Consider the following 25,929-nt stretch of genomic DNA (forward strand, 5'->3'; position numbering starts at 1 on the left):
TCATGGGTGACCCACGCTGGGACCCCTGAAATCACGTGTATAAATTCCACAACATGCCTGGAATGGATTGACATAAACCTCAGCATCTGAGATGGAAACCAGATTTGTCTCTGGTCGGACCTGCCATTCTTGGATAAAGGCGTCTTCCTTTTCCATCAACGGGAAGGTCAAAACCTCCCCCAGCCAGTGTGACAAAGGCACACTTTACACAACTTTGACATGAATCGCTTGACTGTTTTTCTCTCACATGTTCCATACACAAAAACAAAGCAACCATCAAAGTAATTCTTGAGCAATGTGAACGCACGGACGCTCAGAAACGACCAGAAAAAGGCCCATCGGTCATCAGTCTCCACTTTAAATTGGACTTGGCGTGTTTTGCAAGACAGTCTGGATGGTATCTGGAGAAAAAGTGTGGATGTGTGGGCCGGGGCACGAGTGAGGAGACATGCTTGTTTTTAAAATATGGGCGCTCAGGAGCCTCCGCACAAGCCCATTATGGAATTTGAAAGGTCAAGCCCTGCCCAATGTTTGATCATCGATCCCTATCGGTCACCAGTGGGGCTGTGTTACATGCCCAATGAACTGAATCATTTCCCCCAAAAGCCGGTGGATGTGTGTGTCCGTTTGGATGGTGTAACAGATGCCCCCAGGGCTCTGCCCGTGTCCTCTTGGGTGCCCTCCCTGGCAGGGGGTGGGATGCCCCTGGAATTGACAACTGCTCCTCCAAGGGACAGCCCTCCCCCCACCGCTGAGCGGGGCTCGGCTCCCTTGCCTTCTCAAGGGGCAAGCGCCACAGTGGGACTCAAACCCACTTACATCATTTGCAAAATGAACATGCGGGCCCCTTGTTCGACTCTGTTAAACCAAGCACGGGGCCCTTGTGAGCACCTGTATTGGTGCCGCCCCTGGAGCTGGTCCTGGTGGGACACAGGCCGCCTCTGGGACCCCCAGGGGATCTCGCCTCGGGACCGTCTTACATCACCTGGTAGGACCTCTTCTCTTCCTGTCCCACTGCCCCACCCTTCCGCTAGTTCTTCCCAGGAACCTTTCTAATGAATCAAATCCTCCTCCCTCTGCTTCAGAGGGACCCACACTGACACGGTACACGTGTGGCCCAGACAGTGTGGGGGTCCAGAAGCAGAGCTGAGCTGAAACCTCATCCCAGTCACACCCGCCCACCTCCCACTCCCAGGACTCTACGGCGTCAGCACCTCCGATTTAAGATCATCAGGTCGTGAACACTGTGAATCACACGTAAGTAGGTAAGTTCATTTCCATTTTATGATGAGCAAACGTATCTTGAGGACATTTGGGATGGGGACATGCCTCCAAGAGTCAAACCTGGAAGAAATCTGTACCAGCCAAGACACTGACATCTGTCTTAGAAAGGGGCTTCACACAGCTCACAGAGGCAGTGACTTCCCACGGTAGATCTGGGGAGCTGCAAGGTCAAGGGGACTGCTAGGTAGGCCTCATTGCCAGGACAATAAAACAGGGACCCGGAACAGGCGAGTGGCTCCCACGAAGTCACCCTGCCAGGTGGGGCCACCCAGGGGTTGAGAGCCAGGGGTCCTGTCTCCAAGCATCTCTGGGGTCATGCTCCGTTGAGCTGGGCATGACCTCTGGGGGTCAAATCATGTTTTACCCAACGGTTTCTGAGGCTTAGCAGAAAGTGGAGGAATGTTCTTCCAGGTTGGCTGCAAGGGAAGCAAAGAGGGAATGAATATGAACCACTGCTTGGGTTCGTATGAACCCAAGAACGTGGGGTCAAAAGTGTGTCATCTACTTCCTCCACACCCACCAGAAACACCAGAAAGATGCCAGTTTCCAATAAGACTAAATTCTTAACTCACTGCTAAGTCTCTCTAGGCTCCGTCTTCCTCTTCCCTTCCTACCTGATTCTGTGGGGATCTTTCTTACAACCTTGGTTGCACGAGAATCTTTTTGCCAGTTTCCAGTTTGTTTTCAGTGAGCGGTGCTCCACGTGGAGATGTAGTTTTGATGCATTCATTGCGGGAGATGGGCTCTGTGTCCTCCGCCGCCGCCATCTTGTCTCCCCTCCTATCTTACTTAGTTCCTAACGCATCCCTCCCCATCACTCCCATTTTACAGATGAGGAGACTGAGGCTTGGAGAGTGGAAGTCATTTGCCTAAGGTCACCTTGTGGTGGAGCCGGCTGGTTCTTAAGAGCCATCCCAAATCATCTCTCACTGTCCCTTTCTTTCCCACTGGCCCCAGCACATCCCGGTGTAAGGTTCACAGACTCAGGTGGGTCAGACCCACTCCAAGAACTGTTCCTGTCATCATTAGGTAATAGACGTGTTGGCATCAATCCCCATGGACTCTAGACTTTCCTGCAGGACTCACACCTGAGTATTCTGAATCTCAAACCTGATGTTTGCCTTTCAAGGGCACTGCGGTGGGCGGGGGAATCATCCCCTTTCAAGGGCACTGCGGTGGGCGGGGAATCATCCCCTTTCAAGGGCACTGCGGTGGGCGGGGGAATCATCCCCTTTCAAGGGCTTTTGTTTACCATGCACAGACTTGAGCTACCACAGCGCTGGGTGGGTGTTCAGGTTTTCCTGGCCAAGACCCCTGGACCTTTGCGTCCACCTGCATCTCACCTTGAAGAGCATCTGAGAGCAGAGCCTGTGCCTTCCTTACCTGGTCGCCTCTGATGCCAGCCTTCCCCACCATCATTCTGTTCCCACCCCAGTGGCCTCCCTGGGGTTCCTCAAACCAAGATCTTTCCTGCCTCGGGACCTCTGCCCTTCCCGCTCCGCCTGCCTGGGAGCCCATGTCAGATCTTGGCTCAGATATCGTGGCTCTGCTCACAGCGGCCTTCCTTCCCGGCCCGGATCTGAAGCAGCTCCCTCCTCGCCTGGCTACCCCGCATCACATCACCTGTCTGTCCAGCTTCCTTCACAACACTATTGCAGTCTGGGCCTTTCTTGCTGGTTTACTGGTTGCCCAGTTTAGTCTCCTACTAGGATGTAAGCCCCCGAGAGCAGGAGTCCTGATTTATCCACGGCGTCCCCCCCGCACCACGCCTGCATGCTGGAGATTTCCACGAATGACTGCTGAACCTCTGGGCACCCGGTTCGTGCCTGAGAGTTGGCCCCGGATAGCACCGCGTGGCAGAGGGAGGGAGACAGAGGGACCAACTTCATGGGACACAGGAGGGCTCGTCTGTCTGTTCACAGAGGCATGACGGCAAAGGAACGTGTAAGTTACAGTCTAGTCTGGTCCTTGGATATAGGGCTATAGAAACTTCCATTTCTGAGCAGGCCCAGAGCTCTCATATGTTCACTTTGAAATTAGAAGGGAATTTTCAAATTCTCCCCGTAGGTAAAGCCCTACTCTTGCCCTCCCACTGTTCAACTTCGTGATGAAAGCTACCTTGGACAACTGGCTGCCCAAAGCCACCCGCTGTCGCTGACCCATCCCGCCTCCCACTTACCCACTGCCGTCGCTTTACTGAAAGTGCTTCTGCCGTCCTTTCCCGTGCTCTGCCACATTTTTGAAGCCACCCTCTGCGAAAGGAAGTGGGCTCTGTCAGGGAAGGTGTGTCGATTCCTAATCAGATGCTCACGGCTCACCGGCCAAACCAAGTCCAAACACCTCAGCCTGGCCCGGCGCCCTGGCCCTGCCCCCTCTCCTCCCCCAAAGAGGTCCCCCAGTCCCCACCTGCAGCTGCTCCCCCAGCCCGTATGGTCTGCCCTCAACTCCTGCCATTTCCCACCCCAGCCCCATGCTCACGACGCACTCCGGCTGCTGTGATGGCCAAGTTCATCCTACCTCAGGATTTCCACATCTGCTGTCCCTCTGCCCGCTATTTCTTATTCTTGATACTGGGCTTCAATATCCCCTCCTCAGGAAGCCTTCCTTGACATCCTAGTCTAAGGTGTCCTTTTTATTCTTTTCTCTTTTTTTTGCGGTACGCGGGCCTCTCACTGTTGTGGCCTCTCCCGTTGCGGAGCACAGGCTCCGGACGCGCAGGCTCAGCGGCCATGGCTCACGGGCCCAGCCGCTCCGTGGCATGTGGGATCTTCCCGGACCGGGGCACAAACCCGTGTCCGCTGCATCGGCAGGCGGACTCTCACCCACTGCGCCACCAGGGAAGCCCTGTGTACTGTCAATTCTTTAAAAAGATATGGTGGATGAATGGAAGAATGGATGGATCGATGGACAGCTGGATGGATGACTGGCTGGAGGGATGGTGTCAACCATATTTTCTAATTCCCTCAATGAAAGTAGGAGGAACTTTTGCACGTCTAGTCCCAGGTTCTGATGTTTAGCGTGAAGCTGTGTTTGCTGTAAGCCCCTCTTGCCCACCATCAGACAACAGGGCTTCTACCTTATTTCCCAATCTAATTCCCATTTTGTCCGCTATGAGCCATCCCTGAGCTGCTGCCTCAGTCCCGGCCTGCAGCCTGGAATGGCTCCTGCCCACGTGGAGGACCACACAGGCTGGAGGAGAGATTTTTCACAACAGAAGCATCTAGGCATCCCAGCACCTTACCCCCAACATGCCATCTGACAGCATAAAATCAACCACGGAGAATACAGTCACTTTCCTTCATAGCAGCTTCAAACTGTAGTTCTCAGAACAGTCCGTTGGGTTTCTTTTCTTCACCCCAGAAATGCCCACTGCCCTTTTTAGTACCCTCCGCAAAGTACGAACGGTTCTTCTCTTACCTGGATATTCTTTGTAAAATTTGTGTCGTAAGAATCGCCCATCTGGAAAAGAAGTGAGAGGATTAAACTCCTTTCGGGGAGTTTATAAGGCCAAAACTAAGAAATTATTTGTGTTTTCCACTCTCATTCTCTCACAGGTGTCCGGTGGAATTTTCCAGAAGCTACAGTGGCGTGTGACACTGCGGCCGATTAAATGCAGAAGCAGAACGACCCAATTCCCACTGTTGATTGTCATCAACCACCTCCTTCCTCGGCCCCAGCCCTGTCACAGCAGTAAAACATCTTCTGGTGGGAGTCGGGGAAACTTCACGTGGGAGAGCGGAGAAGTCTGGCCAGATCACGCAGACGTTTCAGGTGGCAACGCGTCTATCGGTAAACGCCCCCCTCCCCCCTGTGCATCGTCTCCTCTGACCGCTGTAAGGGTAATAAATCACATTTGTGCCCTTGAAACTAATATTCTGTGCCCATGATAGCTCCATCAAAATCGTGTTTATGTACTCAGGGGCATTTTGTTTCCTCCTCTTCTGTGGCTCTCCTAACAATCATCACGGTGTCCAGGACCAGCAGTGACGTTTACTGTACAAGGCGACAGAACCAACGGCTGACCCACACCCTCGGGCAGAGAGCTTATCAGCAAGCTCAACGACTACCATTTACCACGATTCTTCCATTTACGGCTATTTCCTGAAGCAAATGGCAAAATTCTTCCAGGCCGGAGGCTCTCGGAAACATTCCTGCTCCTCCCTTCTCCCTGGGGGTGAATTATGGCCCCTGATGCCATGGGCAGGAGACGGTGGTCTGTGCGGAGCCGGACCCCTTCCTCACACCAGGTGTGTTTACCAGAGGTGTCACTTTTACAAAATAAACCTAAGGATTTGAGCCCCTGCTCTGGGCTATGCCACCCTGTTATCCTTCCCAGGCAGCGTCCAGTGAAGTCACTTTGTCAGAGGGAAGAGTCGGGGTGGGGGGGCTCATCTCCCACATCTCAGTCTTGGATGGTCAGTATCGGAGCAGCATGGAACCCACTCAGAAGACGCACGCGGTGGGGATAAATTAGGAGGTTGGGATTGACATGTACACACGACTATGTATAAAACAGATAACCAACCAGGACCTATTGTATAGCACAGGGAACTCTACTCAATATTTTGTAATAACCTCTAAGGGAAAACAACCTGAAAAAGAACAGATATATATATGTGTGTGTATATATCTGAATCACTGTGTTGTACACCTGAAACTAACGTGACGTTGGAAATCAATTATACTTCAATAAAGTAAAATAAAATAAAATAAAAAGATGCACTGAGGACCCCGACCCTGCTCTCTGAGAAATCAGATTACTGCCTGTGTTGATGTTCATTTTCCTCTCAAGAAAGACATGAACTCCTCAGACGTCAGGGTCCAGGCTGAACTCACAGCGGTCCTTGGCCCCCTGTAGCAGCCAGCTCTCAGCAGAGACCTGCATCTTAGGCGTGGACAGGAGATCTGTAACTTATTCTCAGATAGTCCCCAAAAGTAACTATGTGGATTTATATATAGAGAGAGTGCAGGGTTGGGGGAGAGGCAGAGAGAGCATGATAAAGGAAAGAGTATTTAACAATTGATGAATTAGGGTGGAGGCTCCAAGGTACTCTCCTTGCCGCTTTTCTGTAAGTCAGAAATTACTTCAGTTCTTCCCTGGTGGCGCAGTGCTTAAGAACCTGCCTGCCAATGCAGGGAACACGGGTTCGAGCTCTGATCTGGGAAGATCCCACATGCCATGGAGCACCTAAGCCCGTGCGCCACAACTACTGAGCCCGTGCTCTAGAGCCCGCGAGCCACAACGACTGAGCCCACGTGCCACAACTACTGAAGCCCACACGCCTAGAGCCCGTGCTCCACAACAAGAGAAGCCACTGCAATGAGAAGCCCGCGCACCACTACGAAGACCCAACGCAACCAAAAAATTTTTAAAAATTAAAAAAAGAAATGACCTCAAATATGCAGTTTTTTAAACACTTAAAATCCGAGGCTTCTTGTTTGGTTACCCTGGGACAAGAGTGCTCCTCTATTCCCAGAGACCATTGCTCCAAGGGAAGTTGTTGGAATTTAAGATGTTTCCAAACTCCTGTACAATTACCAATAATTACTGCTAAGTGACAGCCCTCTGGGGACAAGGCTAGGGGAAATTTCAATTACATTTCTATCTAGAAGGCTCCGATCATTCCTATAGGTGGGGGAGGACACACACCCATGGGCTTTGGAGCAGGTGGCCAGGCTTGGAATTCTCACTCTGCTCCCTGGTAGGTGTATGCATTGTCTGGGCACGTTTCTGATCTCCAGCCCTCCCTCTTCCGGAAGACAGGTGACGGCTGCGCACATTGGTTGGGGACCTACTATGCGTCAGGCGCTGCCCTAAGCACTTTATAAGTGTTCTCTCATTCAAGCTTCATCACTACCCCAAGAAGCAATTACTATCGTGACCCTCACTGCTCCATTTTACAGATGAAGAAACTGAGGCTAAGAAAGCTTAGGTTAGCTGCCCAAGGTCACCCAGGAAGAACGCCGCAGCATTTGAACCCATTTCAGTGGCCTGCAGTCTTAATCCCACTCGACACTGCTCCTGGTCATACTTCTGCCTTTGCAGGCTCGCACTGAAGCTTAGGGGAGCGCCCACAAGGGCCTCAGTCAACCCTGGGTGTCATCGGTACAGCCACCTGGCTGTCTCTTTGTTTATCTCCACCCTTGAAGTGGGTCCTTTTTGAACTGGTTTGGTCCCTCGAGAACGGGTTTGAACCTGTCTGGCTTACTCTGGTCTTGGAGGTCACATAACTGAATGAGTGAGATCAGGAGATGAGAAAGGCCACATAATTCCAGGCCTTTCCAGTTATAAAAATGACATTTCGGTTCAGAGGACTCCTGACTAACTCCCACCATCCCCAGCTCTTTTGGAAAAAGCTGCTCCTTCCAGCGGGTTCCTACAGGCTGGCCTGTTCTTGGGGTTGTACGTCCGAAGGACGGCGTATCCCGTCCACCTGCGTACTCCGTCCACTGTGGTGTCTACAGACAGCAGTGGTGCCAACAGAAGGGATTCAGTTCTGTGCTTGAGAAACTACAGACATGGTTTATTTACATGGATTAACTCACTGGCTCCTCAAAGAGTCCATGAAGTAGCTTAACTACTATTAGCCCTGTTTACAGGTAAGGAAAGCGAGGCCTGAAAAGGTTGGGCGATTTGCCACACACAGCAGCAAGGGGCCAAGTGGCCACTGGAACCCTGGCTGTCTGGCTGGAGAACCTACTCATAACCCTAAAGAGCAAGTGGAATGTAGGAGAAATCTCAGATTCCTGGTTGGTTCCAATCCTTTTATAAGTAATTCTTTTCAAAGCTCAGAATTCCAGGAACCAGGATTCCTGAGACAGTTCCACGTCTCCTAATTTTATTACTTGCAATGACGCTGACGCTAAGTGCATGACAGATTTAACATCTATGTCTTTCTTGAAACGCCTCAGAGAGATAAATTCTCAAATGAGGAAAAAGAAATGCTTTGCCAGATAACGCATGTGATGGGTTCTCTGGGCCGGTAAGGTCGCTGTGATTATCCTCGATTTTGATCGAGGTGCTATCCTCAGCTATTAGGACTAAGAGATGCTAAAGTGGGGACGTGGGCCCTGGAGGGTATGGTCTCAAAGTTCCAATAAGCTCAACTTTGACATGGTTACCCTCCATCTCCCTGGAGTTCCCGATTCTTCGTTTGCCACACATTTCTGGCCAATTCCATGCCTAACCTCTCCACCTTACACCTTGCATGAGGCGGGAGTGGCTTTTAGGTACCCTCAGCAGTCCCTCCTCTGCCGTCCTTGCCCCCCTGGGGAAAAGTATGCAAACTAAAGCCCCACTATTCAGGCCCTTCACTGAACTATTTATTGCCTTGTCTCCAAAGACAAATACTAATTAAGTCACACTGAACAGTCCTAGCAGAGAGAAGTTACGGGTTCTCAGACAATTCAAATTCTGTGCAGTTTAAAAGGGACAGATAGATACAAATTATCCACCTTTTACTGAGCACCTTTAGTCTCTGCTCTGGCATCACACGTATGATTTCAATTAATCCCCATAACCCAGCATGAAGTGGCCCCATTTTACAGATAAGAAAACCGAGGCTCAGAGATTTGAAACAACTGACCCCAAGGTCAGCCAGGCAGGAGGTGGCCGAGCTGGGGTTTGCCCGCATCCTGCTCACATGAGGAGGGAGAAGGTGCAGAGGAGCAGGGCAGAGAGGGGACAGGAGGAGGGCGTGGCCAGGCTCAGGGGCGGGGGCTTCCTTTGGGACAGGTCTCCCGTGGGGGGTTCCGGGGAGAGTGGGGTGGGGCTCGGTGTCCACACTCACCTGCCGGCCGGCGCTGCTTGACACACTGCCCGCTGTTGGGGATGCCCTCAGCCAGGTCACCCGGGCTCAGGATGTGGCACTCATAGCCTGAGGGGCAGAGGAGTGGCTCGGCCCCGTCCTCTGTGGTGCTGCAGGCCTCTGCTGCGGGGGACACACACGCGGGGGGCTCAGGGGTGGCCCCCATGGGGGCAGAGGGGCCGCCTCTCATCGGCACCCCAGATTGCACGCTGTGCCTGGGGTCTCTGCACACACACATGCACACGGGGGCAGCCCAGAGTCACATGATCCCAAACACGCCCTCGCATGCATGCATCGTGACATGCATATTGGGTTGGCCAAAAAGTTCGTTCGGTTAGCGAATGCGTTGTTCCAGAAAAGTTCTTTGTGAAAATGAAAAACGTCAATTTTTACTTAAAACCGAGCGAACTTTTTGGCCAACCCACTACATGTATGTTCATCCCCACACAGTGAAACACATGTGCTCGTGCTTATAATCACACGTACATACATGTTTACCCACCAAAATCCTATACACACACATATCACATACACACATTTTCGCCGTCCCACAAGTCCGAACACACGTATACACACACACACACACAGCCATATCCACACCCACGTTCACACGCACACAAATCCTGCACACACACACACACCCCTACAGTCGCACACATCTGCACGAACACGGATGCACAAGTTCTCAGACACACGGCCACAAGCACAGCCAGCTGGCTTCACGCACAGCCGCACACCCTGACAGCCACGGTCACGCACTCGGATGTACGTAGGGTCACAAGCACAGCTGCACAAACGCAAAGGTGCTCCCGCACAGCCGCACCCCCACAGTGGTCCAGGCCCCTGGGCCTCCTGCCATTCCTTTCAGAAACTGTTCTCCACCCACCCCGGAAGGAGGTCTCGTCAGCAGGGAACAGTGAACCCCTTATGGTGACTTGAGGGATCTGAAAACCCCAAGCCCCCTCCCTCTGAATTCTCCACCCAGGGAGGAGGCCCCGTCACCAGGGACAGTCAAACCCCACACTGTTCTGCGGATTCTGAGAGCCTGGCCAAGCCCCAGCCACCCCCTTCCGTGTCAGGGTGGGGAGGGTCCAAGTGGGCCAGGTATTAGACGACAGGCAGCCTGCCGGAGCAGAGGCTGACCCTGGTTCTCAGTTTTCTGGGGGCACCTGAGAAGGGGGGACCCTGGCTCTGCTGTCGGGTTGGGCATCACCCTGCAGGTACCTTGCAATGCCTCCTCAGGGCCGTCCAGGAGCCAGCCGTTGCCCCCAAGCCATCGAGGTTTCGGCTGCACTAGCCAGTCTAAAACTGACAAGATAATAGATGGTTAAATCGAGGCCCTCCTCAGGCAGCTGAGAAATGCCCCAGCCTCTGGGGATGGGGAGCCTACATCTCATGATGAAACACAGAGCCTCCCCGCAGGAGAAACAACTCGGTTCCCCAGCAAAAGTTCATCCCTTCCTTTTAGTAACAGAACTCCTGAGTTTCAGCTAGGCACTGGCTGGCCAAGCTGGAGACTACATTTCCCAGCCTCCCATGCAGCAAGGTGTGCCATGTGACTGAGTTCTGGCCAATTGGATATGAGCAGAAGTAACCACGCCACATCCCAGCTTTCACTGGTATGGTTACCTGTCGGCTCCCCTCCCTCTCTCTTTCCAGCTTCTTGCAGACTGGGAGCCACCACGTGGAGCAACGAGACAGAGGGAACCTGGGTCCCTGGGTGACTGGAGCGGAGCCACCTGCCTGTCATGGACCACCTGTCGACTCCGGCCTTTTAACCGAGGGAGAAGTAAATGTCTAATAGGTTGGGCCCCTGAGTTTGTGGGTCTTTTTGTTACAGCATCATGGCCTGTTCTCTAACCAACACATTTTTAACAGGAAGAGTGACCATGTAGTAGACTGGACGGTCTTCAAAACCCCAAACAGGGATTGAAAACCCAAATGCCTCTGGAGACAGATAGGTAACATAAAGGAGGACGGTAGGCTGGGTAGGATCACGGCCAACAGGAGAGTGTTCCTGCCTCAGTGGGTCAGCGGCTGGTCAGCTCTGGCCAGCTGTTCCCAGAACTTCTGGGTGGTTTTCGTGTGTGTGTGTTTTTAAACTTTAGGTCTATATTTTAAAAAATATAAACTCTTGGTTTTAAATGTTGACAAATAATTTTTTTTAATTTTAAGTACTTTGGAGATTAAATAAAACTGCTCTGGGATCACAATCGTTTATGACCTCTGCTTTAGTCTGACTCCAAAATAGAGAGATTGATGTGCTGTCCAGTGCCTTTGAAAGTACCTAGATAGGGATTGGTAAAAATACCAGTTAGCTCTTTCTTTAAAAGAGCACAATATGGTTATAAGAAGGTTGCTCTCAGTGTGGAAAGGGAAACAGCAGAACCAGCAGTTTACAACTTCCACACGAGAGGGGTGAGATGTGGTTCCAGAGCCTCTATTTCCAATCTCCTGGTTCTTCCCTCCTTTTCCCCACTGCCTCGGACTTAATGTCAGAAAATGTATTTTCAATGTTATTTTTTACTAAACAGGAAATGTATTAATTTTTCCTGTACAGGGAAATGTACACATTTTGCTATACTTTTTGGAATACTGAAATTTGGTCAAGGTCTCCCATCAATATGCAGGCCCTAAAGGCCTGGAGGCCCAGGGTCTCGCCTCTCTGCTCCCCAACTAGAACTTCCTGGGATCACCTGCTAAATAAACTCCCCTCACTCAAGACCTTATCTCGGGGTCTGCTTTGGAGGAGACCCACAGGCTGCCTGCAAGGAAGTGTGTAAGCTGCTTAGAACAGGGCCTGGTGCATTTCAAGTCATGTTAGATGTGCGGTTCTCAATCTGGAGCGATTTTGCCCCCGCCCTGAGGAAACATCTAGTGAAGTCTAGAGATATTTTTGGTTGTCCCAGTGTGGGGTGGGGCCACCACTGCCACCTAGTGGGTGGAGGCCAGGGATGCTGCTCAAAATCTACACTGCCCAGGTCAGCGCCCCACCACCCACCCCAACTAGAATTACCCAAGCCCAAACGTCAAGAGTGCCGAGGGCGAGGAACCTTGTTCTAGATATTATTATCGTAATTCTTATTATGACTAATATTTTGTCGGCTCTTCCTGTTGGCCAGTGAAAGCTAGGCCTTCATTGCTTCATCTGTTCTTCATCGAGTACCTTTTATGAGTCCAGAGACTATTTCAGGTAGTGGGGATACAGCAGTGAATGAAACAAACCAAACCTCCTGCCTCATGGGGCTGACCTTCAAGTCAGGGGAATGGTCAGGAAACAAATGAAACACAATATTCTAGACTGGGCTATAAAGAAAGCTTAAGCCAGAAGGCAGTTAGCAATGGCCAGAGGAAAGATTACCATTTAGAGAGGGAAATTTCCCTGAGAAAGTAACCACCTCTGCCTGAGATCTGAAGGAGGTGAGGAAGTGAGCTGTGTGGCTGTCTGGGGGAAGGATGTTCTGGGCTGTGAGGGATCCCACAAATGAGCCTGGGGCCCCATAACCCTACACTCAGAGCCTAAGGCAGTGGACACTTCTCCACAGTCAGAAGACTAAATGGAAATGCCAGCTCTGCCTGCTGTGTGACTTTGGGCAACGTACTCAGCTTCTCTGAGCTCCCGTGTCTTCAGCTGTAAAACAGGGCTGATAGTGGTCTCTCTACCCCATGGGAGCATTAAATGAGATGGTGTAAGGAAAGGCTATTTGGAATGTCATGGTCAGTTGTACAGTTTGTGCACTGCTCAGAAGCACCTGTTCTAGGCAGCAAGTAAGGTTGGAGTCCCTATGCCCTGTCTCAGTCCAAAGGAAGGGGCACCTTTTTGACTTGTCCAACCAGATGGGCATACTTTTACGTGCTTCCTCCAAGAGGAAGGGGTGCTATTTTGTCTTTCTCATAAAAGGCCCTGTAGGAGCCAGCGTGGCCATGAGGCAGTGCTCAAAGGCAGCACAGACTGTAATTATGAGCATTATTAAGGGTGCCGAGTCCCTTGTCGTCGCTGTGACCTCACCCCAAAGAGAACTGAGTGTGTTCGTTCTTACCTTGGCCTTGAGGAGGGGGTAGTAATGAAGGCCCGGGGGACCACAGCCTCTGGCCGAAAGTGCAGTCCTAACAGGCTGCAGTCCTCCCTGGAGGCTGGGAGCGGAGGAAACTTCTAGGGTACCTTTTCTCCACTCAGCTGCCCATAATCAGCCCCACCCTGTATTCCCCCCAGGCTCCCTTCCCTCCCCTCCCAAACCTCTCCAGAAGGGATCTGAAACTCCTTCCCTCCACAGATGAACCCCTGAGGCCTGTGTCTCCCACAGAGATTCCCGATTCAGATGCAACAAACATCCTACTGATTCTCTGCTCCTAGCCGGAGGCGGGGCTGAGCACTTCCGGATGCGGCACTCCGCGTGAGCCGCACATTCTCCTTTCAGCCCTGCTTTACAAGTGGGGGTTTAAGTTGGTGACCAGCTAGCCAGTGGATTTGATTGAACCCAGGAGTCTGCATGCCCACCTGGATCGCTAAGGTGTCAGGTCTCCATGTCAAATACCCCCAGGGCCAGGCGTCATGAGTGAAGTGGGCCTTGTGGGGTCCCTGGAAACCTGGAGGCCACCCCCGCTGCCCTCTAGGGGCACCTGAGGCTCCAAAAGATGGTGGCCCAGGGAATGCGGTCCAGGATTTTTAAGAAAAGCTGGAGGACTTCCGTGGTGGCGCAGTGCTTAAGAATCCGCCTGCCAATGCAGGGCACAGGGGTTCGACCCCTGCTCCGGGAAGATCGCACAGGAGGCGGAGCAACTAAGCCCACGCCCTAGAGACCCTGTTCCACAACAAGAGAAGCCACCGCAGTGAGAAGCCCGCGCACAGCAAGGAAGAGTAGCCCCCGCTCGCCGCAACTAGAGAAAGCCCGCGCGCAGCAAGGAAGACCCAACACATCCAAAAATAAATAAAATTTAAAAAAAATTTTTTTTAAAGGAAAAGCTGGAAATCTGGATTTTTTATGAGAAATCTCCCCCATCTTCATAAGAGGGGTATTTTCCTTTTAACGGGCGGCCCCTGGACTGCAGTTCTCTGCCCGCAGTGGCGAGCCCCGCATACAGCAGGCGCTCAGTGCATGCAGCTGGATGCTTGCTCCAGGAGCGCTATGTTCCCATCTCACAGGGCGGCCCGCCCAGGTGGTCCAGGTTTAAGCCCAGCTGTTCCTCCAGTCGGGCAGCGCTGGGTAGGACAGTTCCCCGCGCCCCCCCCCCCACCCCGTCTCCCCCGGCCTGGAGCACCTACCTGGCGGGGGCGGCACGGCCTCCAGGCAGGCGTAGGCGCAGCCGTTGTAGCAGCAGCGCCGGTGCCGCGGGCACTCAGAGTCAGCCTGGCAGCGCGCCGCCTGGCAGGCGCCGGGGGGCAGCGAGCGCGGGGGCGGCGGGCAGCGGTCGGCTCGCGCCTGTCGGGGGCCGCCAGCCTCCTCGGCCTGCGGGAAGAGGGGGCGTTAGCGGGACGGGGCGGGTGCTGTGCGCCGTGGGCGAGTCGCTGGGCCTCTCTGAGCCGCCGCGTCCTCGCGTGATCACAGCAGAACCAGCCTCAGCGGGTTGCTCTGAGGATGAAAGGCTGCTGTTTCTCTTTGTAATAGCCCCAAACTGAAATGACTGTAAGCCCATCAGCAGCAAAAAGGAGAAATGAATCTGGATAAGAGTTGTATGTTAAGCGTCCATCCTGATGTTTATATGTATGTATGTACATATATGTATGTATTTACATATAAAATACGGTATATATATGTATACAAACACAATAGATACACACACATTTATATACTTCTTATAATTCATCTGTTTATATAGAGCTTTGAGAATTTACAGATCACACACAAAATGAATAAATTCACCTAGCAAACGGCTTGGATAAACGTCACAGGCATAACACTGAGAAAAAAAAAGAAGTCAGCTCACAAGAGAACATATAGTATGAATCCATCTACAGTTTTCGTTCAAAAACAGGCAAAGCTGATGTCTGGTGTGAGAACAGGAGCGTGGTCCCCTGGTGGGTGGTGACCTGAAGGGGGTCTGGGGTCCCTGGGGGCCGGCCCCGTTCTGCTTCCTGATCTGGGCGCTGGTTCCATGGTGTGTTCGTTTTGTGGGGATTCATGGAGCTGAACTCAGGATTTTCACACTTTCTGGTACTATGTTTCCAGAAAGAGTTAAAAATATGATATCCTGGGCTTCCCTGGTGGAGCAGTGGTTGAGTCCGCCTGCCGATGCAGGGGACACGGGTTCGTGCCCCGGTCTGGGAGGATCCCGCGTGCCGCGGAGCGGCTGGGCCCGTGAGCCATGGCCGCTGAGCCTGCGCGTCCGGAGCCTGTGCTCCGCAGCGGGAGAGGCCACAGCAGTGAGAGGCCCGCGTACCGCAAAAAAAAAAAAAAAAAAAAAAAAGATATCCTATTTAACATATAGGAAGTGTGGACGCATTACCAATAAAATAAGCATTTTAGAGGCGGGGTTGGGAGAGTTCAAGTCACACCAGGCCCCATCTATGCCGGGAACACTGTTCTGCTTCTGAATATGGAGGTGGGGTGTATGGAGGGCAGGTCTTACACATCCCGACACAGGTGTGCGCACACACACGTGCACACTCGCGCAGAGTTAGATACAGAGTAGGTTCTTTGGGGGAAAACCCACCCCGGCTTGCCCCGCCTCCGGCTTATGCCTGAACCGCTCCACCCATCTAAAATGCTTTACCCACTGATCCCCCGATCTCCCCCAACATATATGTATTGCAAAATCCTGCACCTTGTACTGTCCAAGTAAATAATGCAGACTGCAGACTGGAGTAGCGCGCAGCCACTAAACCTGCTGATGAGAGATCCCCAAGAGACGGTGGTTCATGAAGAGAATTAAGATATAGAACAGTCTGTCTGCTCTTCACCTATGTTTTCAAATATTCATATGCACACACATGTAATATGCATATGTTTAACAGGCCTAGAACATCTTTGGAAGGATATACAAGAATACACAGCAGCCGTTGGTCAAAGATTGCCTCTGGAGAGAAGAATTAGGTTCTGAAGCCAAGGGAGAGTGCTCCTTATTGTACACTTTTTTTCCCTTATTGCATGCTCTTTTGCACAGGTTCCAATATATATATATTGCCATGAACACATTGAGTTTTTTTTCAATTTAAAGAAGACAATTAAAAAACTTAAAAGGTAGAAGTACTTAAGAAGAATGATTAAGGACAGGAAAAACCTTATATGTTAGTAAATAAATAAATAAAAGGCAAGCTACACAATGCTATATGCCCTCAAAGGTCAAGGATGTATGAACGTCCTTCCGCCACAGCTATTGCGGTGGCTGCAAACTCCACGCGCTGCTCCCAGTGCCCAGTAGGGGGCGTCGGGTCACAGAGAAGAGGTCCCGACCAGACGCATCTGCCGATGCGTGCAATCACAAGGACCAGTGGTTCTCAAACTACCTCCCAGGGACCCCTCCCCCCCACCAGGGGCTAAGACTGGGCGGGGTGGGGGGTGGGGAGGAAACCGTGACCAAGTGGAGCGCGGGAGGGGTGCAGTCTGGGGAGGGTGGGGCTCCTAGCCCTCCCTGCTTCAGCCAGCGAATTCCTTTTTTTTTTTTAAATAGAAGCAGGGTTGAGTTCCGATATTGTGTTAATTTCAGGTGTGCAGCAAAGTGATTCAGTTATACGTATATATTTTTTCAGATTATTTTCCATTATAGGTTATTCCAAGATATTGAATATAATTCCATGCTTTACAGTAGACCCCTGTTGCTTATCCATTTTGTGTATAGTAGTTTGTACCCAGAGAGTTCATCTTTTCTCCCTTATATAAATCATTTAATTTGTGAAAAGCAAAAATGAATACAAAGCCAACATTTGGCGGAAACGAAGCCAAAATAAAGGGGCAATCTTGTAACTCCTGGATCTTCTAACTCCTGGTTCAGCCTTTTTGCCATCCTCTGCTCGGCTGGGTGCCCCAAATTCCTGTATCCTCAGGAATAATTTCCAAGATGCAGGCAGGGCACATAATCCCGCACCATTAACTCAGTTCATTTTCTTAAGAATTAGCAACATCGGACCCACGTTGGGGCCCCGCCATTTGAATCCTAATTGGAGGTGACAGCTGCCCTGGCCTCCTTCGGAGGGTGAGGGAGGATGCCTGTGCGTGGCTGGGAAGGGACGGCTGGTTTTTCCGCCCAGCCTGTTTTCACATCAAGCCTCATTTATAAAATTTAACAGAACCTGGAGATCAGACGGGAAATGGGAAACGCTTTCCACCCACCTCCAATGCCTCCCAGGTGGGTGACTTCCTAAGGGCAGCCCCTAACAGGGGCCCTCTCCAGGGAAAATTCAAATGTCGGTTCTCAGAATTTGGAGAAAACAAAAGAGATAAGCGCCTTAGAAGTCAAATGCCCCAGTGATTTATGGTGCTGCCGGAACAACAGATGGTCCTGGGTGATAAAGAACCGATTTCACGGAGGGGCCCAGATTAAAGGATTAAATGTTTTGAAAAATATTTCATGTCATGCAAGGTGATGCTCACAGAGGGTCCTAAACAAAGGATGTTTCCTGGTGTTCTGAGAAAGAACGGACTTTTATAAATGAAATAAATAGATCACCTTCCCAGCCCACGGGGGTTAAAGGTTAAAGGCCAAAGTCCTTGGGCTAAAGGTCAGACCCCAGCTGGCCCCATGCCCCTGCCCCTCCACTTCTCTGGCCTCCCTCCTGTCGTCCCACCACTCTCCCCTTGCTCATTCCTGGCCAGCGCCCTGGCCTGAGGTCCCACCTCCGGGCCTTTACAGGCTGTGTCTCCCTCCTGAGATGCCGGGCTGGTTCCAGCCCTCACTTGGTCCAGGTCTCTGCTCACATGCGCCCGTAGCTGATGCTCCCCGTTCCCCTCTGCCTGCCTTACATAGCTCCAAACCTCTGGTCACCCTGGGAGGACAGTGTATTGATTCACTGCTCGGTTTACTGTTTTTCTCCCTGCTACAACGTGTCCTCCTAGGGACTCGGTCTTCTTCCCACCTGTGTCCCCAGCACCTACGACCGTGCCTAGTGTAGAGCCGGTGTTCAGTTCATTTTTGTTGTGGTTGATTGAAAGCTGTGATGCTGAGAATGATGGAGGCGTGACAGTGACGGGCATCTCTTACTGGCGGTCCACCACGTGCCAGGCATCCTCATCCTTCTAGGCGTTTAACAACCTGCACAGTGTCCCTGTGAAGGTGGCTCCGCAGGCCAGGTGGCCTGCACTGATGTGGAGCTGTCCCTTCGTGTTTGTTTAATGCTGTACCTTTCCCCCAGCATCTGTACACGCCTTCGGTCACGTGAGTCCAGGAGGGGCAGGTCCTATTTTATCCACACTCTAAAGACGAGGCCCCCGAGGCTCAGAGAATTAAAGGTTTGCCCAAGGCCACCGGCGGAGAAGGGTCATATTACACTCCTCCCTCCGGAAGCCAAAATAATGCATCCAGAATATAAGTCTGGGGTCAGTGTTGGAAGGTTTGCTAGGACCCCAAACTCCTCCTCGCCTTGGAGCCTTCCGCACACTGTGCTTTGCACTCAGAACTCTTCCCTCTCCTTGCCCAGCTAATGCCTCCTCTTCCTTTGGGGCGAGAACTTAGGGGTTACATCCCACCTTCAAGTGTACCAAGATGGACAGCGCTGAGGCCGTGACTTCAACAGTCAGGGATTTGAGCTCAGGTGTGGGAATTAGATGAGTCTGGCTTGGACCCCTGTAGCTGTGTCATCATACAGGAAAATGACCTCTCTGAGCCTCCGTCTTCCTCACCTGTGAAATGGGCCCAGAAGTTAAGTGCCCGCTGCGGGGGTTTGCGGAGGCAGCAGATGAGACCACATCTGTGGGTGCTCTGCTCGGCGACGCTGATCGCTTGGTTTTATCATTACTTTTATTTTTGGTCTTTCCTGCTTCCTCCCTCCTTCCCACCCTCGATTCACTCACACACTGATGATGCTTTAGGTGTGATGCTGAGGCGGATGCAAAAGAAACCTACGAGCCGGTCCCTGCCCCCAAGGAGTTCAGGATCTAACTGGGGTCTAAAGGTCCACAAGCAAGAAACCCTCCCGCAGCAGCGCCATCATTTCTAGGGAGGGAGGGGGGGGCGGTGGGGGGAATGGGGGCAAACAACTGGCAGGTTCCTAAGAGGAAGCAGCCGCCCCAGCACTGCTCCCTGAGGGTCCCCTGAGGTAGCATCCATCACTCCCCTGTAGTTACACCTGCTGACCCCATTGTACAGGTGAGGAAACTGAGGCGCATACTCAGCATATGGGGAAGCGTCAGGGTCGGAACTCAGGCAGGTTGATTCACAATCACTGCAGGGCAGGCAGCATTTATTAAGCTCCCACTGCGTGCCAACGCCGTGCTAGGTCCTCACATACTGAGTTTCACGGAATTCTCAGCAGAACCCTCACTGCTATTATTTACCCACTTTACAGATGAGGAAACAGACACAGAAATATTAAAGGCACTTGCCCCAGGTCACACAGCTGGCCAGCAGCAGAGGCAGGATTCAAACCTGGGTCTGTCTGACTCTGGCAACTTCCTGTCCCAGGAGCCTGGATCTGGGGAGCTGCTTCTCAGTCTCGCCTGTGAGATTCTTCCCGTTTTGTCGGCGCGGGGTCCCCCTCTCTCACACGCCCCTGCCTCCTGCCCACCTCTGGACCAGCCCCAGCTCTGGATGTAGTCATGTAACTGCCTCCCCAAGGGATACATTCTGGAAAGAACTCATCCTGGCCCCCGCCGTCCGTTGCCACTCAGCTGAAAACAACACAACAGCATGTCAAATCCCAGCTCACCCCTGACTGACAACGTCCTTCATGAACATCCCAGACAACCCATGATCTCCATCTTTCATTTTCATCCCTGCAAAAGGATGGTACAGCAAGTCTGCTTCAAAGTAGCTGTGAACATACATTTACGGTACAGCTCGGACAAGAATGTCCCAGCGCTGTTTGCCTTACCTGGATAAAGATGGTTCCCTTAAGGTTTCGACCTGGTGGCTATTTTTTTTTTTCATACCCTGGAGGGAGTTTTTGGAGGCCTCTATAGATTTGCAAAGCCATTCCTCTTCTGATATCCTCAGGAAGCAGGTAGGGAAATGCCAATTCTGGGCTGCTTCAGTGGGAAGCCCAATTCCACCAGTCCAAATGCAGGGTCCACTGAAGCAAGTGCCTGGCGGTCCAACCAAAGGAGGCTGGATAAACAAATAACTGCAGATCCACACCTTGGAACACCATAGACGTCTTTGAAAAGAGGACACGGGGGCTTCCCTGGTGGCGCAGTGGTCGAGAGTCCGCCTGCCGATGCAGGGGACACACACACACACAAAAAGAGGACATGGATCTATCATATTAACATATTCACCATATATCGTTCAATGAAAAAGGCACGGTACAAAACAATATGAATAATACGCCAGACACAAATTCCACGTAGTGTATGATCACGTTTATATGAAACGTCTAGAATAGGGAAATTTGGGCTTCCCTGGTGGCGCAGTGGTTGAGAGTCCGCCTGCCGGTGCAGGGGACACGGGTTCGAGCCCTGGTCCGGGAGGATCCCACATGCCGCGGAGCGACTGGGCCCGTGAGCCACAACGACTGAGCCTGCGCATCTGGAGCCTGTGCTCCGCAACAAGAGAGGCCGCGATAGTGAGAGGCCCGCGCACCGCGATAAAGAGCGTCCCCCGCTCGCCGCAACTGGAGAAAGCCCTCGCACAGAAACGAAGACCCAACACAGCCAAAAATAAATAAATAAATAATAGAATAGGGAAATTTACGGAGACCGGAAGCAGACTGGTGGTTGCCAGGGGGCGAGGATGGGAAGGGGGGTGGGGAGCAACTGTTTAATAGGTCTGGGTTTTCCTTTTGGGGTGATGGGAAGATTTTGGAACTAGAGAGAGGTGGTGGTTGCACAACACTGTCGATGCACTAAATCCCACTGAATTGTCCCCTGTAACGTGGTCAATTGTATAGTATGTGAATTTCATCTCAATAAACAAATTGTAAACAATATGAACAGAATACCATTAAGAAAACAACGTGTGCCGATCATAACTGCTTCACGAAAAAGTCTAGGCACTCACACATACCAAAAAGTCAACAGAGCTCGTGTCTCGGAGAATTTAGAATATTTTTACTTATTTGTGACTTTCTGTATTGTCTGAATGTGTGCAGAGTAAACATCACTGTTTTCATAATCCGGAAAAAAATTGAAACCATTTCCATTTAAGGAGAAAGAATTCAGTCTCCAGAGCTGCCCCAGTTTACCCGCATCCCTCCCTCAGCACTCCACCCCCTTCATTCCCCTGCAAGAGCTTTACCCTTCTTTGGAATGTTCCAGAGAGTTAACGGCCTGACCAATAAATATGCACCCCAGGCTGGTTTGCGTGGTGCAGGAAGAAAGCCAATTTTCTTCTAAGCTTTACTTGCTCTTCCTCTGGAATTCGGATGTCAAAGATCTAAAAATATGTCTCTCCCTGGAACAGAGGGCTTAGAGTTTAGCGTGCATTGAATGCCACTTCCTGACGCCCTGAGACCTCCAGGACACGCTGGGCTCCGGGAGCAGAGTTTGGTGCATGGCTAATGGGACGTCCTCGGAGAGGTACTCAAAAACCCAGGATCTCACGCCAGGACAAGCCATCTCAGTGCATGTCGAGGGCAAGAGTGCACACTTGGCCAGCTCCTCCCGCTGGTGTCCACTGAGCCCTGCTGTGCGCCTGAGAGTCTTCTAGAACTTTCCATCCCTGCTCTTCCGCTCTAGAGGGTTTTAATGTAATTCAGTCATTCATTTCACGGTAAATTCATAGTTCCCAGGCCTACCACGTGCCAGGCACTGGCTGCATGTGAGGAGAGCTGACCTAAACCAGAAGACACTGGCCCTGCCTTCACGCGTGGCTCAGCTCCAGGACATGTGACAAACACCAACCCAACACCACACAGAAAGGAAACGAATTGCTTTCTTTCTGTTTATCTGTGAAGGCAGGTAATGAAAAACGAAACAAAGCCAGAGTAAAAAAAAAATTCATGCAGATCATAATAAGGGAGGTAAACGTTATGAAGAAGTCGAGAAGAGACCTAAATAGGGGATCAGGGAACGGGCCTCTGAGGAGGGGACCATGAAGCTGAGACAAGCCTGACCAGGAGCCCCTCACAGAATCCCTAAGATGTACCTTAGGTTCCCACTGCTTTTTAAAAAACTCACCGTGGTAAAATACATTGGGTTGGCCAAAAAGTCTGCTTGGTTTTAAGCAAAAATAAAAGACACATTTTTCGTTTTCACCAAGAATTTTATTGAACAATATATTCACTAACCAAATGAACTTTTTGGCCAACTCAATATAACATAACATTTGCCATTTTCACCATTTTTAAGTGTACAATTCTATGGCACTGATTAAATTCACAATATTGTGCAACACCTGCCTCTTATCTGTTTCTAAAATATTTACATCACCCCAAACAAATTCTTTTTTCTTTCTAACTGAAGTATAGTTGATTTACAATGTTGTGTTCGTTTCTGGAAAACTTCTATTCTCATTAAGCAGTCCCTCCTTCACCCTCACGCCCTCAGCCCCTGGCAACGTCTAATCTGCTTTCTGTCCCTATGAACGTGCCTTTTCTGGGCATCTCGTACAGACAGCACAGGCTATGTGGCCTTCTCTGACTGGCATCTTTCACTGAGCATGATGTTCCCAGGGCTCATCCATGCTGCAGGGTGTCTCAGTGCTTCATGCCTTTTCATGGCTGAGTAATATTCCATTGTGTGGATGGACCCCGTGGTGTTGATCTATTCTGAGCTTATGGACATCTGGGCTGTGTCCACTTTGGTCACCGTGACTAGTGCCACCATGACAGGTAAGTTTCCCTCTGCTTTCCTGCCTCCTCGCACGCAGGGTCCCAGGTTATAACCACATGGTTCTTAGATACTTTTCCCCTTGCTCGTTTCCACCTGGAATCAATTTCAGGACTGAAACCTCAGGTACAGAAGCCAGATTCAGAGAGGAGGAAGTCACCCCCGAGGTCACACTATTCATTTGTTTTTCCTCCCTTCCATCTATCCGCCCATCCATCCAGCTCCTCCCCCTAGTTCTTCAAATGTTTCTGAGAGTCTGTGACGCGTCAGGCACTGCGTTAGGGGCTCAGGGAGGGCCGAGCCTCCAGTGGGGCACTTCACCGCGGTATGTCACGTCCCCCCCTCTCCAGCCCCCAGGGGGGACTTGCGGGGTCTTGACCATGAACACTCTGGGACCCACTGAGCAGCCCCTCCCCTCCAGATGGAGGCGTCCTAGTGGTGCTGATGATAGGGTCCTGCACGGGTGCAATAAATCTCACATCTTTCAAGGAGCAAGGAAAGCCTCTAGGACTCTGAGGGCACAGTGATAGCTTCACCAGTGCACGGCCAGAATGGTGCGGGGTGAGTCACTCTCTGCTCTGGCCGGAATTCCCTCATCTGGGAAGTGTCTACCATTGGGGTTGCTGGTTGCAAGCAACAGAACTGACTATGTTGGTTCCCAGAGGCTGACCGTATGAGTGTGCTAGGGCTGCTGTAACAAACACCACAGACTGGGGGCCTTAAAACAATGGAGCTGTGTTCTCTCACGGCTCTGGAGGCCAGACGTTCAAAATCCAGGTGTCGGCAGGGTTGGTTCCTTCTGAGGCTGTGAGGGAGAATCTGTTCCGTGTTTCTCTCCTGGCAATCCTTGGAGTTCCGCGACTTGAGATGCAACACTCTAATCTCTGTCTCTGTCTCCACACGGCCTTCTCCCTGTGTGTCTCTGTCTCTCTTGTCTTCTTCACCAGCCACATCGGATTAAGGGCCTACCTAATTTCAATATGTCCTCATCTTAATTAATTACACAACAATGACCCTATTTCCAAATAAAGTCACATTCACAGGCACCAGGGCTTAGGACTTGAACAGATCTTTTTGGGGTAGGGGAGACAAAATTAAACCCTGAGACTAGGATTTTAGTGCAGGTGGTATATTTGCGAGAGGGTCCCAGGCAGCTCTAGCAGGGGAGGGGGCACGTGAGGCAGGGAAGGGGGGGGCCACCTGGGGACCGTTAATGCCCAGGTGACTGCCCTGGGCACCTGGAGCTCAAACCCAAGGGCAACCTCTGAGAAACTGTCCAGATCACTCTTCAGAGGCGTCCCAGCCTGGGCTGAGGAAGCCAGGCCGTGGTCCTTCAGCTCCGTTTGCTCCCACGTTATGGACCCGAGCACCTTGGCCCGTCCTGTGTGCCGGCCGAGCGTGTTCCAAGGACAGAGTTTCCAGGCTGAAGGTGAGGATTCAGGACTCAGGGAATGATGAGAGCAGAGGGGAGGTACCCACAGCTCCCGGCCACCTGCCTCTCCCACTCTTGCTAACTTAGCAAAAAATAAAAGATGCACCAGAAAGCTCTCGAGCTCAGAGAAGTAACAAGGGAAAGGAGGACCAGCCTGGGGAGACTGGGGAACACGCCTTGCACGGGGCCTCTGTGCTCGTCACCAGAAGATGCTGCTCTGGGCAGGCCAACTGCAAAGGGGTGCCCCGTCCGGCAGGATGCATTACGTCCTCTCTCTGGGCTGCTGCAGCCCCACGCTGCCCCTCCACTGGGCAGGCCCCTTTGGGCAGGGTGCAAACTGCCTAGCCGTTTCCAGCTGCCCCGAATGGGAGCTTAGGGTACAAAACAGACACACAGCCACAGTGACACGTGGGGATCATGGGGCTACCCAGTCCCCAAGCCGACATGGCGGCTCCAATAAGTCCCACCTGGTAGGTTTGTTCAGAGGATCCTGAGACAGCCTGGCCTGACACACAGGAACGCTCAGCAAAGAACTGTTCTTACAACTTTCACCAAACGGCAGGAAAGCAAGTCCCAAAACACCAGCTCCACAGAACTGACCCTGAGCTCCCCAGAAAGCCTCTTGGGCTACTGACCAACATCCCTCTTCCTAGCCTATTCCTTTCCGTCTTATCTAGCCTCGTAAATATCTTTGTTTTCCTTTTATTAGTACACAGAGAGAGGTGTTCCCTGGCCAGGCACCAGGCTGAAGGCTCTCGGGGTCTTTCCGCTGGATCGCAAAGTAGCACTGCCATCTCCCAGGCTGCAGACGAGGAAACGGAGGCTCACGGAGGACAAGCCTTCTTCTCCCTACAAGCCTCCCTACAGGGCCTCCCGTGTCTTCCTCTCAGGCACTGTCTCTTGGGCAGGAAAATGCACACAGCATCCAGGAAGTGCCCCGGACCCCCTCAGGCCCCTCTGCCCACTCTGTCAAGGGGCGGAGAAGGGGAGGAGCCAAGATGCAGGCAGCCACGTGCGGGTCCGGGTTTAACACCCAGTTCTCCATGTGCAGCCTTTGCCAATTTCCATGGTGTAAATACTCTCACTGCGGCTGATTTCAAGCTACCAATGTGAGGCCACTGAATGAGGAGTTGGGAAGAGACGTGTAATAGCTCCTCGAGAGATGGTGTTTCTACCAGGCAGATGCCACAGACATGAATGACCTCGAGAGCAGGGAGAATGGTAAGAATGCAACCAAAATAATTAGGAAGTGATATGTTTCTGATAAGGAGGATTTCCTTCCTTCCTTTTTCATGTAAATTATATAAGTTTATATGACTTCATTTTTTTTTTTTTTTTTTTTGCGGTACGCGGGCCTCTCACTGTTGTGGCCTCTCCCGTTGCAGAGCACAGGCTCCGACGCGCAGGCCCAGCAGCCATGGCTCACGGGCCCAGTTGCTCCGCGGCATGTGGGATCTTCCCGGACTGGGCACGAACCCGTGTCCCCTGCATCGGCAGGCGGACTCTCAACCACTGCGCCACCAGGGAAGCCCTATGACTTCATTTTTAA

The 25,929-nt window shown here is 51.7% G+C and overlaps 1 protein-coding gene across 3 annotated transcripts in view; it reads right to left on the reverse strand.

Moving 5' to 3' along the window:
• Positions 1-1,265: 1,265 nt before the first annotated feature.
• The window catches only part of WFDC1 (WAP four-disulfide core domain 1), a 28,029-nt gene continuing 3,365 nt past the window's right edge, over positions 1,266-25,929 (reverse strand). Inside the window, exons 2-7 of one of the 3 annotated variants that reach the window (XM_073796412.1) lie at positions 14,356-14,539; positions 10,317-10,400; positions 9,075-9,212; positions 4,702-4,743; positions 3,464-3,536; positions 1,266-1,700 (exon numbers count right to left, since the gene is read on the reverse strand). In XM_073796412.1, the coding sequence (XP_073652513.1) occupies positions 3,478-3,536; positions 4,702-4,743; positions 9,075-9,212; positions 10,317-10,400; positions 14,356-14,539 (507 nt within the window). In that variant the 3' untranslated portion in view covers positions 1,266-1,700; positions 3,464-3,477. Of the gene's footprint in view, positions 1,701-3,463; positions 3,537-4,701; positions 4,744-9,074; positions 9,216-10,316; positions 10,401-14,355; positions 14,540-25,929 lie in introns of all 3 variants that reach the window. The other 2 variants (XM_033845227.2, XM_073796413.1) reach the window with 2 other exon arrangements.

The sequence above is a fragment of the Tursiops truncatus genome, chromosome 19 (assembly GCF_011762595.2).
Source record: "Tursiops truncatus isolate mTurTru1 chromosome 19, mTurTru1.mat.Y, whole genome shotgun sequence".
Classification (NCBI taxonomy): domain Eukaryota; kingdom Metazoa; phylum Chordata; class Mammalia; order Artiodactyla; family Delphinidae; genus Tursiops; species Tursiops truncatus.